General features: G+C 43.0%; 1 protein-coding gene across 3 annotated transcripts in view; it reads left to right on the top strand.

Moving 5' to 3' along the window:
• The window catches only part of COBL (cordon-bleu WH2 repeat protein), a 593,805-nt gene that overhangs the window by 398,459 nt on the left and 177,630 nt on the right, over positions 1-17,716 (top strand). For all 3 annotated transcript variants that reach the window (XM_075315047.1, XM_075315048.1, XM_075315046.1), the window contains one exon: positions 11,317-11,511. In XM_075315047.1, coding sequence (XP_075171162.1) covers positions 11,317-11,511 — 195 coding nt within the window. The remainder of the gene's footprint in view (positions 1-11,316; positions 11,512-17,716) is intronic.

Raw genomic sequence — 17,716 nt, 5'->3', positions numbered from 1 at the left:
AAATGGAACAACATGTCCATGATTTCACTGCAACCACAGATCTGCCAAAGATTTATCACTGTGTGTGACGGGGCTTTAAGATTTCACATGCAAGAACAACTATATACATTTTCATGGTTGGATAAAACTAAGCGTATTAAAATAGTGAATTGTTCTTACACACTTTCATGCTTTTGATATCAGTTTGATTAATCAATTTTCTTTTTAATTTTACCTACCTATTCCTTAGGTTAATCCATAAATATACTATTCAAACATATGACTGAATGTTTGCATCCATCTGATATTGACTTGGATACTAAAAGAAAATAGTACAATTAACCCTTTTTTGTGCTTCTGAAAAGTGTAAGAGTTACTATATGCATTTTACTAGCTTCAGAAAAAGTCATCCAGATGTAAACTTCCAAATACAGTTGAAAGCAGAGGTTTACATACACTATCTAAAAAGACCCGTCTGCAGCTTTTTATCACTATCTGACATGAAATCAGAATAAACCTTTCCTATTTTAGGTCAATTAGGAACCAATATTATTTATATTTGCCAAATGCCAGAATAATGAGACAGAGAGAATGTCTTATGGCATTTTTATTACTTTCTGCAAAGTCAAACGTTTACATATATTTCATTAGTATTTGGTTGCATTGCCCTTATACTGTATGACTTGTGTCAAACGTTTTGGATCTCCTTCCACAAGCTTCTCACAATAGTTGGTAGGAATTTGGGCCCTTTCCTCATGAGAGAACTGGTGTATCTGAGCCACAAACTGGTTTGTAGGTTGCCTTGCCCGCAGCGGCCTTTTCAACTTTGCCCATAAATTTTCAATATGATTTAGATCAGGGTTACTTTGTTATTCTTAAGCCACTTTGTAACCAGGTTGGTAGTATGCTTTGGGTCATTATCCATTTGGAAGACCCATTTCCAACGAAGCTATAAGTTCCTGGCTGATGTCTTGAGATGTTGCTTCAGTATTGCCACATAATCTTCTTTACTCATGGTGACATATATTTTGTGAAGTGCACTAGTTCCTCCTGCAGCAAAACAACCCCACAACATGATGCTACCACCACCGTGTTTCACAGTTGGGATGGTGTTCTTAGGCTTCAAAGCTTCTCCCTTTTCCTCCAAACATAACGATTGACATTATAGCCAAACAGTTCCATTTTAGTTTCATCACAGGGCATGTCTCCAAAAATTAAGGTCTTTGTTGCAGTGTGCATTTGCAACCATTAATATGGCTTTTTTTTATGTTTCTTTTGGAGTAATGGCTACTTCCCTGCCAAGTGGCTTTTCAGCTCATGTCGGTACAGTACTCGTTTCACTGTGGATAATGACATTTCTTACCAGCTTCCGCCAGTATCTTCACAAGGTCTTTTGCTTTTGTTCTTGGGTTGATATGCACATATCTGACCAAAGCACGTACATCTTTGGTACACAGAACCCAGCTCCTTCCTGAGCGGTATGATGTCTGGACATTCCCATCTTGTTTTTACTTGCGTATAATTGTTTGTACAGATGAACGAAGCACTTTCAGGTATCTGGAAATTGAACCCAAGGATGAACGAATTGCAAGTCCACAATTCAGGGTGTTTCAGGTGTGCATTAAAATACATCCACAGGTGTGTTCCTAATTAACTCAGATGTTGCCAATAAACCTTTCAGAAGCTTCCAAAGGCATGATATCATCACATGGGCTGACCCATATTGTTTAAAGGCATAGTACTCTTAGTGTATGTACACTTTTGACTTTGCAGAAAGTAATAAAAATGCCTTAAAATAATCTCGCTCTCTCATTATTATGGCATTTGGCAAATATAAATTATTTTGGTAACCTAATTGACTTAAAATGGGAAAGGTTTATTCTGATTTCATGTCAGATAGTGAGAAAAACCTGCAGATGTGTATTTTTAGATAGCGTATGTAAACGTCTGGTTTCAACTGTATATCCCAAAAGGACAGGTTCTGCCCTACACAAATCTTTGAAATGATGTATACAGTTTTATAGGCATGCAGACACATAGTTACATAGGTTGAAAAAAAACTTAGGTCCATCAAGTTCAACCTTTCCTCACCATTATACACTAGACATTTTTTGGCACTAAATTATTGATAACCCGTAATGCCATTTTTGCTGTGGAAAGCATCCAATCTTTTTAAAAGCTGTTGCAGTGTTTGTCATTACTACCGCTTGTGATAGGAAATTCTTTACTTCTTTTTTAGCTGCTTGAATCTCCTTTCTTACTCCCGTAATGAGTGACCCCCCTGGTCCTTAGTATTGTCTTTGGAATCAATTACCATTGTGCCTGTCTTTTATATTGACCACACATGTATTTATACATATAAATGAGATCTCCTCTGAGACAACTTTCAACTTTTCCACCTCTCATCATATGTGAGGCCTTCCATTCCTTGTAATAATCTAGCTGCCCACTTTTGAACTGACTAACCTTGTGAATATCCTATTTAAAATGTGGAGTTCAAAACTGGATCCCATATTCTAGATGTGGCCTTACAAGTTATCTATAGAGGGGTAACAATACGTTCTGATCACGGCATCTAATGTCACTTTTTATACACCGTAAAATGTTGTTTGCCTTTGCAGCCACTGCTTGACATTGAGTACTGCTACTCTGCTTTCTTGTAACCAGAAGGTCAGTTTTTAATATCCTACATAGTTTGGTGTTCTCAGCAAAGATTGACACTTTAATCTCAACTCTATCTACAAGGTCATTAATAAAGACATTAAAAAGAATCTGTCCTAGCACAAATCCCTGAGGTACCCCACTGATGACTATAACCCAATTAGAGAATGTACCATTTACGACTCTTTATTTCCTGTGTTTTAGCCAATTCCTTACCAATCTGCATATAGTTTTCCCTAGTCCTTACTTCTGGAGTGTCATTATAAGGCTATTATGTGGTACAGTATCAAATGCCTTTGCAAAGTACAGATAAATTAGCTGCATTACCAACATTAAGATTTGCACTTACCCCCTCATAGAACCCCAACAGGTTGGTTAGGCACGATTTATCTTTCATGAATCCATGCTGTCTGTCAGTTATTATATTATTCTCTGCAATATATTTTTGCATGTCATCTCTTATAATGCTCTTAAAAACTTTGCAAACCACTGATGTCAGGCTTACTGGACAGTAGTTGCCTGGATCCACCCTCTTTCTTTTTTTAAATATCGGTATCACATCAGCAATCCTCCAATCCCGAGGCACCAACCCTAATTCTAAGAAGATGAGATACTTCAGTCTGTCAATTACTGAGCTCCATTCCCTCAATATTCGTGGATGAAAGCAATCTGGCCAGGGGATTTGTCAATGTTTAATTTGTTCAGACGCCTAACATTGGCCAAAAATGTGGTGGGAACAGAGCTTTTGAACCATGAACCACATTTCAAGTTTTAGTAGAATACTTGGTTATTTAAAATTACCAAGCTTTAGGACAGCAGGAGAAATGAACAGGTTAAACAGGGGTGCCAAGTACATAGACTTAAGCTGAAGCTTAGTTTATTCAGTTTATTTACCTACAATAATTCTCAAGTTCTCTTAGTTCTTGTTCAGTCAGTCAGGAATGTCACTCTTCTAATCTCTGCTAGAGTTCATTCACTTCTAAAGCTCTTCAGAGCTTATATTTAGCTGCTGTACGCAGAACTACTTGTCTATAAGCAAATAATAATGTTCACTGAACAACATATTTTGTCCTTAACAATTTTTTTTATTTTAACTTCACTAAACAAAAACAGTATATCTAGTACTACATAAATGTACTCACTCAAAGTGTATAACCTTTGCTGTGATTTTTTGTGAGTTCGAGAAACATGACAACATCAGTTGGCTTCTAAATTTCCCAGACATTAAACTGCAATCTATGAGATGTGCTGGAAAAATGAGTCCGATGCATGGAGACCCCTCATATAACATACAGAACTAAAATGATTTCATTAAAACAAGAAGAAACATTTAATCTACTTTTCACATAAGGGTCTGAAAGTGCAGTCCAGTAGTAAGCAGGGATTTGTTATATGGCCTCACATTCACTTTTCGTTAGCCTTTTATTTTTGTGCAACAATATTTACCACAGAGATTGACAATTGCTATGGACATTAGGCAAACACATTTTTATAATCTTTCAAATGGTTTTGAGTGGGGGTCTTCCTCTAAAAATAGAAATATAAAAACAGAAGTTAGGAAACCCTTACATTTGTTACAAAAACATCTGATTTAGATGGGGTGGTCTTCACAAAATGTACTACCGTAAATGTTTCAGATGTCAGATACTATTTACAAGGGAAAACATATCATTGGGGCAACCCAGGGGTCAAGGAGGTAAGGCTGCTTTCACACCTCCGGTTTTAGCAGAGCCGGCCAATCCGGCTCTAAAACCTATGCAATGGATGTGGCGTCAAAACCGCATCCTTTGCATACGTTTTTTACACGCAGCCCGTCCGTTTTTTGCCGCTTGCTGCAGGCTACTGAGCATGCGCAGTGGAAAAAACCGCATGCGGCGGCCGGATGCGGTGTTTGCCGCAGGACGCCGCATGCAGCGTCCATAGGCATGCATTGCAAATTGCACCACATCGGCCAGATGCGGCGCGATGCGGGTTTTTTAGCCGGACAAAAAACGTGCCAGGCAACATTCCATCCGGCTGCCGCATCGGCTAAATATGCCGCATGTGGCAAAAACCGGATGGAACTCAAGCCCATGCGGCACAATACGGCACTAATGTAAGTCTATGCAAAAAAAACGCAACCAGCGGCAAAAAAAACGGTTGCGGTTTTTCTGCAAAGCACTGGATTGTGCCGCACAGGAAAAACTGGATGTGTGAAAGCAGCCTTAGGGACCCCATTTTCACCTCCAAAGCAGGTGGAATTGTGCATTATAATGAGCTATTGGGCCCATATACTGTTCCTGCGTAGGGGCCGCCATCTGTCTGTGTCCACCAATGATTTGTTACATTTCTTTTTAATACTTATGTGTATTATTTATTTATCAAGAAATGTTTTTTGAAAGAAAAAATATGTAGACATGAAACTGAAATAGACATCATATTCTAAAAACTGCTATAAAAAAATATTAGCCCAAATAAAGACAGTTTACTACAATATCCTGAAAGAAATATCTTGCTTTCAATATTGCATCTGGAAGTATCTAAAGTACATATGGCTTCCAGCAGAGATCTCGCCAGCCCTTTACACGCTGTACAATATCCTTTGGCTCTGTAACATACTGTTTTTGCCTAAGTAAACAATGAACTAGGAACAAATCTTGGCTGGTAATGCAACCGGACATTGTCTGTACTGTCCACCCACTAAAGTACTTGTAGGATATTAATGTGAGTACAAAACATTGACATGAGGTTATGTATCATGAATCATGATGAGCTAGCATCTGGCCATCACTGCTTCTGTAGCCATACCCCTTTTCATAAATTGTGGTTATCATTCACAGCACAGGTGTTTACTTTTTGCGGGGAAAAAAGACAAGTGCAGATAACTCTGTGAGACTAAGGCTATGTGCACACAGTGCGTCTTTTTGACGCTGCATTTTTGTGCGTTTTTGGCCGCTAAAAACGCACAAAAACGCACCTGCGTCGAAAAAACGCGGCAAAAAACGCACGCGTTTTGCCGCGATTTGGTGCGTTTTTTTGCTGTGTTTTGCTGCGTTTTTGCTCACTGCGTCTTTATGCGTTTTTTATCAGTGAACAAAAAAAAAAGGTCTGATGTCATTTCCTTCTTCAATGTGTTCTTCATTCTCCACTAGTGTATGCAGAAGAGCAGACAGCTGCAGAACTACAAGGCTCAGCATCCTCCATCCAATAGTGTATGCAGGAGAGCAGACAGCAGCTGTCGAACTACAAGGCTCAGCATCCTCCTTCCAGGACTGTATGCAGGATTTCTTTGCCCCCCCAAACAAAAAAAATGACGTGGGCTTCGCCATATTTTTGTATGCTAGCCGGGTACAGCAGGCAGGTACGGGCTGCCCCCAACCCCCAGCTGCCTATTTGTACCCGGCTGGGAACCAAAAATATAGGGAAGCCCTTTTTTTTTAAATTATTTCATGAATTTCATGAAATAATTTAAAAAAAAAATGACGTGAGCTTCGCCCAATTTTTGAGTCCAGCCGGGTACAACTAGGCAGCTGGGGATTGGAATCCACAGTGCAGGGTGCCCATGCTTTCTGGGCACCCCCGCTGTGAATTGCAGTCCCGCAGCCACCCCAGAAAATGGCGCTTTCATAGAAGCGCCATCTTCTGGCGCTGTATCCAACTCTTCCAGCTGCCCTGATGCCGGGTGGCTCGCCGGGTAATAATGAGGTTAGGGCTAGCTGTATAGCTGGCCCTAAGCCCGAAATTCATGGTGTCACGCCAATATTAGACATGGCCACCATGAATTTCTAGTAAAGATAAAAAAAAAACACAACACACAGAAAAATATTTTTATTAGAAATAAAACACAACACAATTAGTGACTCCATCTTTATTGAAATAAACCCCCCTCCGCAGTAATCCTGGGTCAGGGTCCCGCGCCGTCCAATCCGGATCCAATATCATCTGATGGATTTGCTGGAAGGCAAAGCGATCAGATGATGTGTCAGGATCAAGTGCCTGAATCCCATCACACATCAGCTGATTGTATAAAAGCCGATTATACAATCAGCAGATGCATCGGTGCAAAAAAAAAAAATAATACTCACTTATGTGCTGATTACCGGCAGCTCCTGCAGCGATGGGGCGGGAGTCTGATCCTGTCCGATCGCTGCAGCAGCTGCCGGTAATCAGGGATGAAGTCTCCTGACGCATCCGCTGATACCGGCCGGGCGCCCGCGTCACCGCGATACTTACGATCAGCTGATGCGTCAGGTGACTGCATCAGGTGATCCATCGCCAGGTCCTGCATCCATCGGAGCTTTTCCGGCCGTCTGCACACAGCCGGAGCGGCGATACCGTGAGAGGAGATGGGAGCGGGCATGGCACCGGGAGTCTGCAGACAGGTGAGTATAACTTTTTTTTTTTTTTTCTACTGTTAACTTTTGTCTTCGCAGCCGCTTCCACCTCCCGCCCAGACATGGCGCCGCACGGCAGCATACATGCACAGGACGGGAGATGGAAGCGGCGGTGACGGTACCGGGAGGATTCACGCTTCTGTATATACTGACAGAAGGAATCCTCTTCCTGTACACGTCACTTTACTACCCACCTCCTGCGTTTTTAGCTGCGTTTTTGGTCTTAGAAACGCACCAAAACGCACCAAAACGCAGCTATTTGCGTTTCTCATTGCGTCTTTCAACATCCCATTGAACTCAATGGATGAAAAGCGCAGTGAAAAACGCGGGAATAATTGACATGCTGCGCTTTTGTGGTCACCACAAAAACACAGCTGAAAAAAAACGCTGAGTGGGGACAGCAAAAATGAAAACTCATAGACTTTGCTGAGGAAGCAAAGTCATGCAGTTTTGAGGCCAAAAACGCACCCGAAAAACGCGCAAAAATGCCGAGAAAAACGCACTGTGTGCACATAGCCTAAAGGCCCCGTCACACACAGAGATAAATCTTTGGCAGATCTGTGGTTGCAGTGAAATCATGGACATATTGTTCCATTTGTCCACAGCCACAAACCTGGCACTGATTGTCCACAATTTCACTGCAACCACAGATCTGCCGCAGATTTATCTCTGTGTGTGACAGGGCCTTAAGCCTACGTGCCCACGGGACAATGTACCCCCCGACTTTTCCTCAGGTTTGTCCGCAGGTTTCCCGCAGCTGCTCCCCGGAATCCGCAGCTTTCCATTGCTGCGGGATTCGAGCATTTTTGTTGCGGTAAACCTACGGGACAAGTGCGGAGATACCTGCGGATTTCTCATTATGTATCTCCATAGTGGAAAGGCGGGACATCCGCAGGTATTTCCGCATGAATAATTGACGTGCGGTTACGTGCGGCTGCGGGACATCCGCAGCATATTCTGCAGCTGCACATACCGCAGCATTGATACAGCACTCCCCAAATCCCATAGGATAATTTGGGGAGTGTCTGTGCTTGCGTAAACCTGTGGATTTATCTGGAAAATCCAGATAAATCCGCAAGTTTTCCACAGGAAAATCTGTGGGTACTTTGTCCCGTGGGCACATAGCCTAAAGCGGGCTTTACACGCTACGACATCGCTAATGCGGAGTCGTTGGGGTCACGGAATTCGTGACGCACATCCGGCCGCATTAGCGATGCCGTTGCGTGTGACATCGATTAGCGATTTTGCATCGTTGCAAAACAGTGAAAAATCGCTAATCGGCGACACGGGGGTCCATTCCCAATTATCGTTACTTCAGCAGTAACGAGGTTGTTCCTCGTTCCTGCGGCATCACACATCGCTGCGTGTGACGCCGCAGGAGCGAGGAACGTCTCCCTACCTGCCTCCCGGCCGCTATGCGGAAGGAAGGAGGTGGGCGGGATGTTACGTCCCGCTCATCTCCGCCCCTCCGCTGCGATTGGGCGGCGGTTCAGTGACGTCGCTGTGACGCCGCACGGACCGCCCCCTTAGAAAGGAGGCGGTTCGCCGGTCACAGCGACGTCGCCGGACAGGTAAGTATGTGTGACGGCTCTGGGCGATGTTGTGCGCCACGGGCAGCGATATGCCCGTGTCGCGCAACAGATGGGGGCGGGTACGCACACTAGCGATATCGGGACCGATATCGCAGTGTGTAAAGTAGCCTTAAGACAACAAGGTGTTTTGGAAGTCAGGATCGAAGCTCTGTTACTATTGTGTACAAAATGTATACATGTATGCATGAACTTTTAATCACATAGGAGCCTCACATCTGTACTCAAGATGCTTCCACTAAAAAAAGGTGTAGTAATAGCCAGTAACTGTTTCTAAAATGGCATTTTAACATTTTTTTTTTTATGGTGAGCATGTGAGCATCCTGGATAGTTCAGAATTAGAGATGATTGAACCCAAAGTTCAGTGTTAGGTGATCATACTTAACACAGACATTACAAAAAAATAAAGTTTGGCTATTTTACGTATGAACACCACTCACACGAGCATCGGCTGTGCTCAGGTACGCTTGGTGCTCAGCCCAGTGCAAGCCGCTTGCAGTGTTTGAATGGCTCACACTGGGGGAAAGAAAATGGAAAGGCCCCGCCAACCCTCCCCTAGAAGTGTTCCGTTTATGGCTGACTGCATGTGGGTGAAGAACCGAACTGCCTAATTAACAGCTTCCATTGGGGTTCAGGTCAAGTCCAGGTTGCATACCAAACTTCATCTAAAGTCCGGCTGAACCCACCAAACCGAACTTCCACTGGTGTGCTCATCTCTAATCAGAATACTTCCATGATGCACATATGCGGTGCAATAGTGTTTTTATGTTAAGAATGGTATATATGTGCTTGTCATTAATAGTTTTAAAAAACATTATAATTGAGCAAAATAATGTATACAGTTAGGTCCAGAAATATTTGGACAGTGACACAAGTTTTGTTATTTTAGCTGTTTACAAAAACATGTTCAGAAATACAATTATATATATAATATGGGCTGAAAGTGCACACTCCCAGCTGCAATATGAGAGTTTTCACATCCAAATCGGAGAAAGAGTTTAGGAATCATAGCTCTGTAATGCATAGCCTCCTCTTTTTCAAAGGACCAAAAGTAATTGGACAAGGGACTCTAAGGGCTGCAATTAACTCTGAAGGCATCTCCCTCGTTAACCTGTAATCAATGAAATAGTTAAAAGGTCTGGGGTTGATTACAGGTGTGTGGTTTTGCATTTGGAAGCTGTTGCTGTGACCAGACAACATGCGGTCTAAGGAACTCTCAATTGAGGTGAAGCAGAACATCCTGAGGCTAAAAAAAAAGAAAAAATCCATCAGAGAGATAGCAGACATGCTTGGAGTAGCAAAATCAACAGTCGAGTACATTTTGAGAAAAAAGGAATTGACTGGTGAGCTTGGGAACTCAAAAAGGCCTGGGCATCCACGGATGACAACAGTGGTGGATGATCGCCGCATATTTCCTTTGGTGAAGAAGAACCCGTTCACAACATCAACTGAAGTCCAGAACACTCTCAGTGAAGTAGGTGTATCTGTCTCTAAGTCAACAGTGAAGAGAAGACTCCATGAAAGTAAATACAAGGGGTTCACATCTAGATGCAAACCATTCACCAATTCCAAAAATAGACAGGCCAGAGTTAAATTTGCTGAAAAACACCTCATGAAGCCAGCTCAGTTCTGGAAAAGTATTCTATGGACAGATGAGACAAAGATCAACCTGTACCAGAATGATGGGAAGAAAAAAGTTTGGAGAAGAAAGGGAATGGCACATGATCCAAGGCACACCACATCCTCTGTAAAACATGGTGGAGGCAACGTGATGGCATGGGCATGCATGGCTTTCAATGGCACTGGGTCACTTGTGTTTATTGATGACATAACAGCAGACAAGAGTAGCCGGATGAATTCTGAAGTGTACCGGGATATACTTTCAGCCCAGATTCAGCCAAATGCCGCAAAGTTGATCGGACGGCGCTTCATAGTACAGATGGACAATGACCCCAAGCATACAGCCAAAGCTACCCAGGAGTTCATGAGTGCAAAAAAGTGGAACATTCTGCAATGGCCAAGTCAATCACCAGATCTTAACCCAATTGAGCATGCATTTCACTTGCTCAAATCCAGACTTAAGACGGAAAGACCCACAAACAAGCAAGACCTGAAGGCTGTGGCTGTAAAGGCCTGGCAAAGCATTATGAAGGAGGAAACCCAGCGTTTGGTGATGTCCATGGGTTCCAGACTTAAGGCAGTGACTGCCTCCAAAGGATTCGCAACAAAATATTGAAAATAAAAATATTTTGTTTGGGTTTGGTTTATTTGTCCAATTACTTTTGACCTCCTAAAATGTGGAGTGTTTGTAAAGAAATGTGTACAATTCCTACAATTTCTATTAGATATTTTTGTTCAAACCTTCAAATTAAACGTTACAATCTGCACTTGAATTCTGTTGTAGAGGTTTCATTTCAAATCCAATGTGGTGGCATGCAGAGCCCAACTCGCGAAAATTGTGTCACTGTCCAAATATTTCTGGACCAAACTGTATTAGTTACAAGAAATTTTGCAAAATAATAACCCCAAGTAAAAAAACCTTATAAATTACAATTAGAATAATTTACCATTGATATAAGTTTTCTTTTCTCGCTTACAGCAAAGTAAATGTCAATTGTTTTATAGCTGCATGTTTTTTTGATAATGTAATGTGTGTCACCAAGAGCAATCGACAATATTTCATGTCACACTAATGTTCTCATTTTTCTTTACAGGGCTTTTCAACCGCTCCAAGCTCCCCATCTGTGAATTCACGTTCTGGTGCACTTGGTGCGTCGTTGTCACTTAGCAATATATCTGGGATTGGTACTAGAACTGAGATAAAGAAGAGGAGAGCACCTCCTCCTCCAGAACCAGTATCCCCAATAGCTGTTGTCGAGAAAACCCCTGAAGATATGTCAACTGGGCCGGTATGCTATTATTCACTATACAGCTGGTTTACCTCAAAGTATTAAGTAATTTTTTTCTATTAACAAATATCAATATTCAAATATTACTAGAACTTTGGAAAGATGTGTCAACACTCTGATTAAATTATGCTTAAAGATGACCGTTCACCACATTTTTCATGGTAAATTGCTTAGAGAATGTTTCTCAGTGTTTGAAATGTAATTATACAACTATGATTTCTTGGTCTAGCCTCCTGCATGAGTCAATGGGGATAGAGGCAGTACAGCTGAGTTTAGCTATGTCCATTAGAAACTCTTATATCAACTCTCCTCTCATAGCACTGTCAACTTTGCTGTACTGCCCTTCCCCCAAACTGTTTACCCAGAGATGTGGCAATAATCACTCTTGTGTCTGTTGTGCTCAACTTGTAATCACTGTGGTGGGATGGGATCAGAGCAGGGTCTCATTACATCTCCTACAGGAGAAATCCAGGACAGGCAGGCTGCTGGTGTGTCAGATGTAATGACAGTCTTGATCTTAGTACAGAGCAATTACAAGTTGCTTGACCACAGCAGACATAAGTTTGAATACTGACACTCAGATGAGTTGATAGAAGTGTTTGTAATTTGACTCAGCTAAACTCCGCTACACTGCCCCTTTATTCGCACTGAGAGATATAGGAGGTTAGACCAAGAGATCAGACTGTCTGACATACACAAACGAGTAAAAGGGTAACAATGTTTTGAACATTTGACTATCACGAAGATTTTTCAAACACCAGGAGCAAAAAAGGAACAATGCAGTGACATGACAAGAATCTTCATAACTAATCATATGCTAAATAGCTGCAAGTTAAATTTATATATGAGATAGCTAAGATAATTGTCTATAAAATAAGGGTAGTCTCACGCTCAAAGCTGTAGTAGAGCTTTCTTTTAAGTGTTGCTACGTGCTTATGATTGGTCAGCATTATACAGGGATAAGTGCTACACGTCCCCAATGAAAACTCTGATAACACCCACTTGGACTTAAAAAAAAGAACTCATTATATGCCAAATACTTTAGTTGTTAAAATCTCTACAAAGGACAGGTGAAATAAATAAAAAATAACTTGTATTCCACTCTGCAGCCATTATTGCATCGTGTTTCCAGCTCAGCATGAAAAAGTCCTTTTTTATAGCTAAGGCTACACGAATACATTTTGTAGTGCTAGACCAGCAGTTAAATTGAACCTGTCAGATAATTCATACTGCCTGCATCCAGGTTTGTAGTCAAGGTCTGTGAAATTTCAGGGAAGACAGTTTGAGGATCCTGCTGGGAACTATAGGAATAGATGTGATTAGTCCGGTGCTGCCCAGACAGCCGACACATGCTCCATACTGGTCACATCTATAAGGCCCTGTCACACACAGAGATAAATCTGCGGCAGATCTGTGGTTGCAGTGAAATTGTGGACAATCAGTGCCAGGTTTGTAGCTGTGAACAAATGGAACAATATGTCCATGATTTCACTGCAACCACAGATCTGACAAAGATTTCTCTCTGTGTGTGACAGGGCCTTTATAGTCCCTAGACAACAGAGCATTTCAGAGAAAAACATATCTGGCTGCAATCATGTAGCCTGGCTCTGATTTGGGCTGCCAGTGGTTTGGGCAGTAGGAAACGATTGACAGATTCCCATTAATATGAATACATTGAAGGGGTATTGCCATCTCTAAGATCCTATCCCAATATGTAGTAGATGCAATAATAATAATAATAATAATAATAATAGCAAATACCTCCAATTAGAAATGTACAACAGTTCTCCTGATTAACTATGTCACATACCTCATGAGCAGGGCATTGCAGTAACTTAGATATCCATGGTTACAACCATTCATAGTGACAATTTGTTAGTTAAGTGCTAATGGTAATAACCTTGGATACCTAAGCTACTACAATGTCCTGCACATGAGGTAAGCGACATAGCATATCAGGAGAATTATACTACGTTTCTAATTGGAGGTATTTACTAATATTATTATTATTGCATCTACTACATATTGGTATAGGATCTTGGAGATGAAAATACCCCTTTAAGTTTTAAGTTGCATGCAGTCTTGAGGATTACAGGTGTCACTTTATTGTAGCATTAATGCTGCAAAAAGTTACTGTGTATCCAGGTTATATTGTTATAAAATGTGGAAGGTCATTTGGATACAAGTTTGAAAATTAATCACTGAAACAGCAGAAAGTAGGTTAATCCAAGCTGTAATTTTAATAACTGAGACCAATTCTAGGAAATCATTTGTTTTCAGGTAATAGTTTTGATAGTTATAGAGATATGTCAATGACATTTTTATGAAATAAAAGGACTAAATCTTACTTTTCAGTATTGCAGTCTCGTAGGAGCTTGGATCCTGGCTTAGTTATTTCATGATGCAGATTCAGCCGGTGGGTTAAGCTGGGTTTACACACTGCAACATCGCAAAGGACATCGCTGTAACGTCACCGGTTTTGTGACGCAATAGCGACCTCCCTAAGTCTCTGCTAAGTCTCTGGTGAGCGTTCAAACAGGCAAACCTGGCCAACAACGCAACAGCGATCCGGACCTGCAGAGCGACCTAGCTGGTTGTTGGGGACGTTGATAAGCAGCCTTTTGAAAGGGAAGTTGCTAACAAAGTCGCTGCAAAGTCTTCACACACTGAAACTTCATGCTGCACAGCGGGAAACAAAGGACCTAGGAATGGTCCTGAACGATTTGTAACGATTACAACTTCACAGCAGGGGCCGGGTCGCTGATAAGTTTCACACACTGCAACATCGCAAACAACATCGCTATTGCGTCACAAAACCGGTGACGTTACAGCGATGTCGTTTGAGATGTTGCAGTGTGTAAACCCAGCTTTAGTGCTCCTCTCCATGCATAATAAGACACACTGTACATACTTCCCCCACTATCTTGCTGAACTCTCTTTGAGACACACAGAAGGCCACTAAGCACCTGCTGCATCCACATCCTTACGATATTAATGGATAGTACAACTGGAGTGTTAAAAAGTAAGATTTATCATATATTTAGCATAAAAATAGCACTTTTCTTGATACTTGGTTACTAAAGCTATCATATTAAAAAGTAAGATTTATATAGTTTAGATAAATATTAGCAATTTTCTTGACTTGACTGACTGTATGTGTAGCGCCCCACGGGGCAGGAGCATTAACTTACTCGTCGCCGGATCATCGACTGTCATGGTCACAGGCGGCCTAGCCCGGCTCCGTTGCCCCGAGGCATACAGAAGATGGAGAGATGTTGGGGGTAGTAGTGAGGTGTTTGTCGTGACACCACCTGTGGTATGCAGCCAGGGAATGGGCCGCTGCTGCTGTCGCTGTCCTCCGGGGCAGATGGTAGTAGCAGCCAGGGATGATATCGCTCTCCACAGGTAGAGTGGACCCCAGGGAGGATGATGAGGGGAGTAGTACTGGCGGCTCGGAGCGGCAGTACCGGTAATAAAGAGTCAGAGTTTATGACTGCGGTTCCAGGTTGTTTACTCAGTTTTAGTGATATGCCGCTCACCCAGGTAATACTGGTCACTTGCTATGATGGGCTCTGTTTAACCCCAATCCCTTTTGAGATCAGTTTGATTTGGTGTTCGGTGGGCTTCTCCTTGTAACACCAGTCATTGGATCCCCTGGCTTGAAGCTACGAGGGGACCCTGGGTTTCACGAGATGTACTCTTGTCCCTATTTGCAGGTGCCGCGGTTCTGATGTGGTGTCCAGCTTGATGCGAGACCCCGGATCCTATATGGCACTGTGCTGTTGGGCACTGTGTGGTCAGGGAAGCTTAAAACTTTCCCCGTCCAAGCAGATTCTGGAAAACCAATGTAAAGAATGATCTCCCCTAGGGTCCTGCCGCCTTGCGTGGCGTCGGTTCCGAGGGGAGGAGATTCACTTTTCCCATGGCAATCGTGTGACCTTTCTCCTTCCCACCGGAGCACCCCTAAGATGCAACTGATCCCTTCCTCTCCTGCTGGAGAACTCCCTAACTTTCGTGTTGGCTCCTGACTCCCCTTACTGGCTGCACCTCCCCCCTCCCAGGTCCTAAGCTAGTGGGACTGGGGCCCCTGTTGAGGGCATCCTGTAAATGCCTTTCTGTCGGCGACCCTTTTATTACCCAACCCTAGTCCATTACCCAGTGGGAATAGGGCAACCTGGTGTGTGTGTGTGTGTGTGTGTGTGTGTGTGTGTGTGTGTGTTTGAGTGTGTAATGTAGTGAAACTGAGACTGATCTCCTCAGGAACCAGGTTTAGCATTACACCAAATTTGGGTGCAATGCTCTGTGGCGACTAAAGCCTCAGGGACGGCACACTCTCCTACAGAAAATGACGGCATTGCCGGGCCACAGCAATTTAAAGTTGGTACACCGCATTTTGTATATGCAATAAACAAATAACATTCTTCCCTTTATGGGAGGCACCATCATTAAAGTTACAAACATGTCAACTCTACACTGGTAGCATTATCAAAAGCAGTATCAGAACATCTGCAAGGTAAAAAGTATTATCAAAAAAATTTTTTGTAGCAAAAATATCAAAAACAGTATCAAATATTTTTAAGTACTGGCTATAGCAGCATGCATTGTCATAAACCATTGATATTTTAAAACTAGTGCAAACTTCAGGAATTTAAAACATTCCTGTCAGCATATAAAACATTTTCAAAACATTTTCAACAGTTAACGATCAGCAGTGTCATTATGCAATTAATATCAACATCTGCATAGAAAAACATTTAAGAAAAACAGTTATTCTTTCTTGGCTGCTGGTGGTGCCAGCGGGCTGGTCCCAACCCCCTGGCCTTGGATATTTGCTGCACATCCGCAGGCAAAGTGTCCAACCTTATTGCAATGTCGGCAAATCGGCTGTCCGTTAGCATCAAAACGATCAGGTGCCGGTGGTAGTGGGGCTCTTGCGTGCTGCCGCCAGAGGAGGTCATCAGCACTAGAAGCCAGTTCAATGGTTACGGGTGACTGAGTCCCCTGCCGGGATTGCACGATTTTGGTCAAAGTAGCCATACCTTTGGTCAGTTTCAACATGCGGAGCTGCAGTTCATCATTGGCGCCGCCACTTGCAGACCGTTCCTTGGCTCCCACTTGCACTGAGGTAGTTAAGGATAATCCAGGTGGTTTTAGCACAATGCCGCCATGATCTGGTTCTCGCAGTGCTCAGATGGCCCAGTCTTTGAACTCTGCGAAGCTGAGATCAGGATTCTGCATGGACATAAGTGCATCTGGGTCCGGTGGTTATCAGACAGGAGTCCCTCAATAAACTGGTCAGTCAGCATAAGGTTCACATCTTTCACTTCCTCCGGGTCCGCCTGCAGAACTACTTTTAGTGCCTCCTGCAGATTTAAAGCATAGCCCCGAATACTTTCTTATACTTTTTGCTTGCATCCATAGAACCGCATTTTTATCTCAGACGCTGTACGAGTTTCAAAGGTTTCCTTCAGCTTTGCGAAAATGTCCTTTGCCACTCTTTTATTAGTCTTTGGCCAGGATTTGACTTCACGTCAAACTGCCCCAGTCAATTGACCGATAAGGACACTGGCTTTCTGTCTTTCTGTCAGATGGTATACCTGGTACAAGCTGTGAAGTCTCTCCTTGAAATTCGCCAGGGTATATGCCTCCCCGGAATACTGGGGGAGCTACGTTGCCCCTGAAAGGTAGGGCAGAGAAAAGGGTAACACTGGAGCTGGTGCTTGCGCCATTGCTGCAGGTCAGGCAACAGGGACAGTTTGGTCTTTCTCCTCTGTGGACATGTCTGAGCCAGTCTCAAGTTTCCTGTCGACTCTTAGCAGTGGGACTCGCTTTGGCGCTCTTCCTGGGCTCCTCCCACACTTTTCGTGCTCTTCGCGAGTACCGTCCATGACGACACACCCCTTTTTCCTGCGCTGCACAAGCAATGGCAACTAACCTTTTTAAGCAAAGTCCTTTTTAAACATAGTCCAATAAGCTGCACAGTAGCCAGGTTTTTAGGCTGGGCACGTTATCCTGTTCGTGATGCCAAATGTAGCGCCCCACGGAACAGGCACAATTAACCTACTCATCGCCGGGCCGTCAACTGTTGTGGTCATGGGCGGCCTAGCCCGGCTCCGTTGCCCCGAGGCATACAGAAATGGCAGGGGAGAGATGTTGGGGGTAGTAGTGAGGTGTTTGTCGTGACGTCAACTGTGGTATGCGGCCA

Source organism: Anomaloglossus baeobatrachus, chromosome 6 (genome assembly GCF_048569485.1).
Source record: "Anomaloglossus baeobatrachus isolate aAnoBae1 chromosome 6, aAnoBae1.hap1, whole genome shotgun sequence".
Classification (NCBI taxonomy): domain Eukaryota; kingdom Metazoa; phylum Chordata; class Amphibia; order Anura; family Aromobatidae; genus Anomaloglossus; species Anomaloglossus baeobatrachus.
The sequence above is the reverse complement of the archived record's forward strand: the minus strand, read 5'-3'. Positions and strand labels throughout refer to the sequence as shown.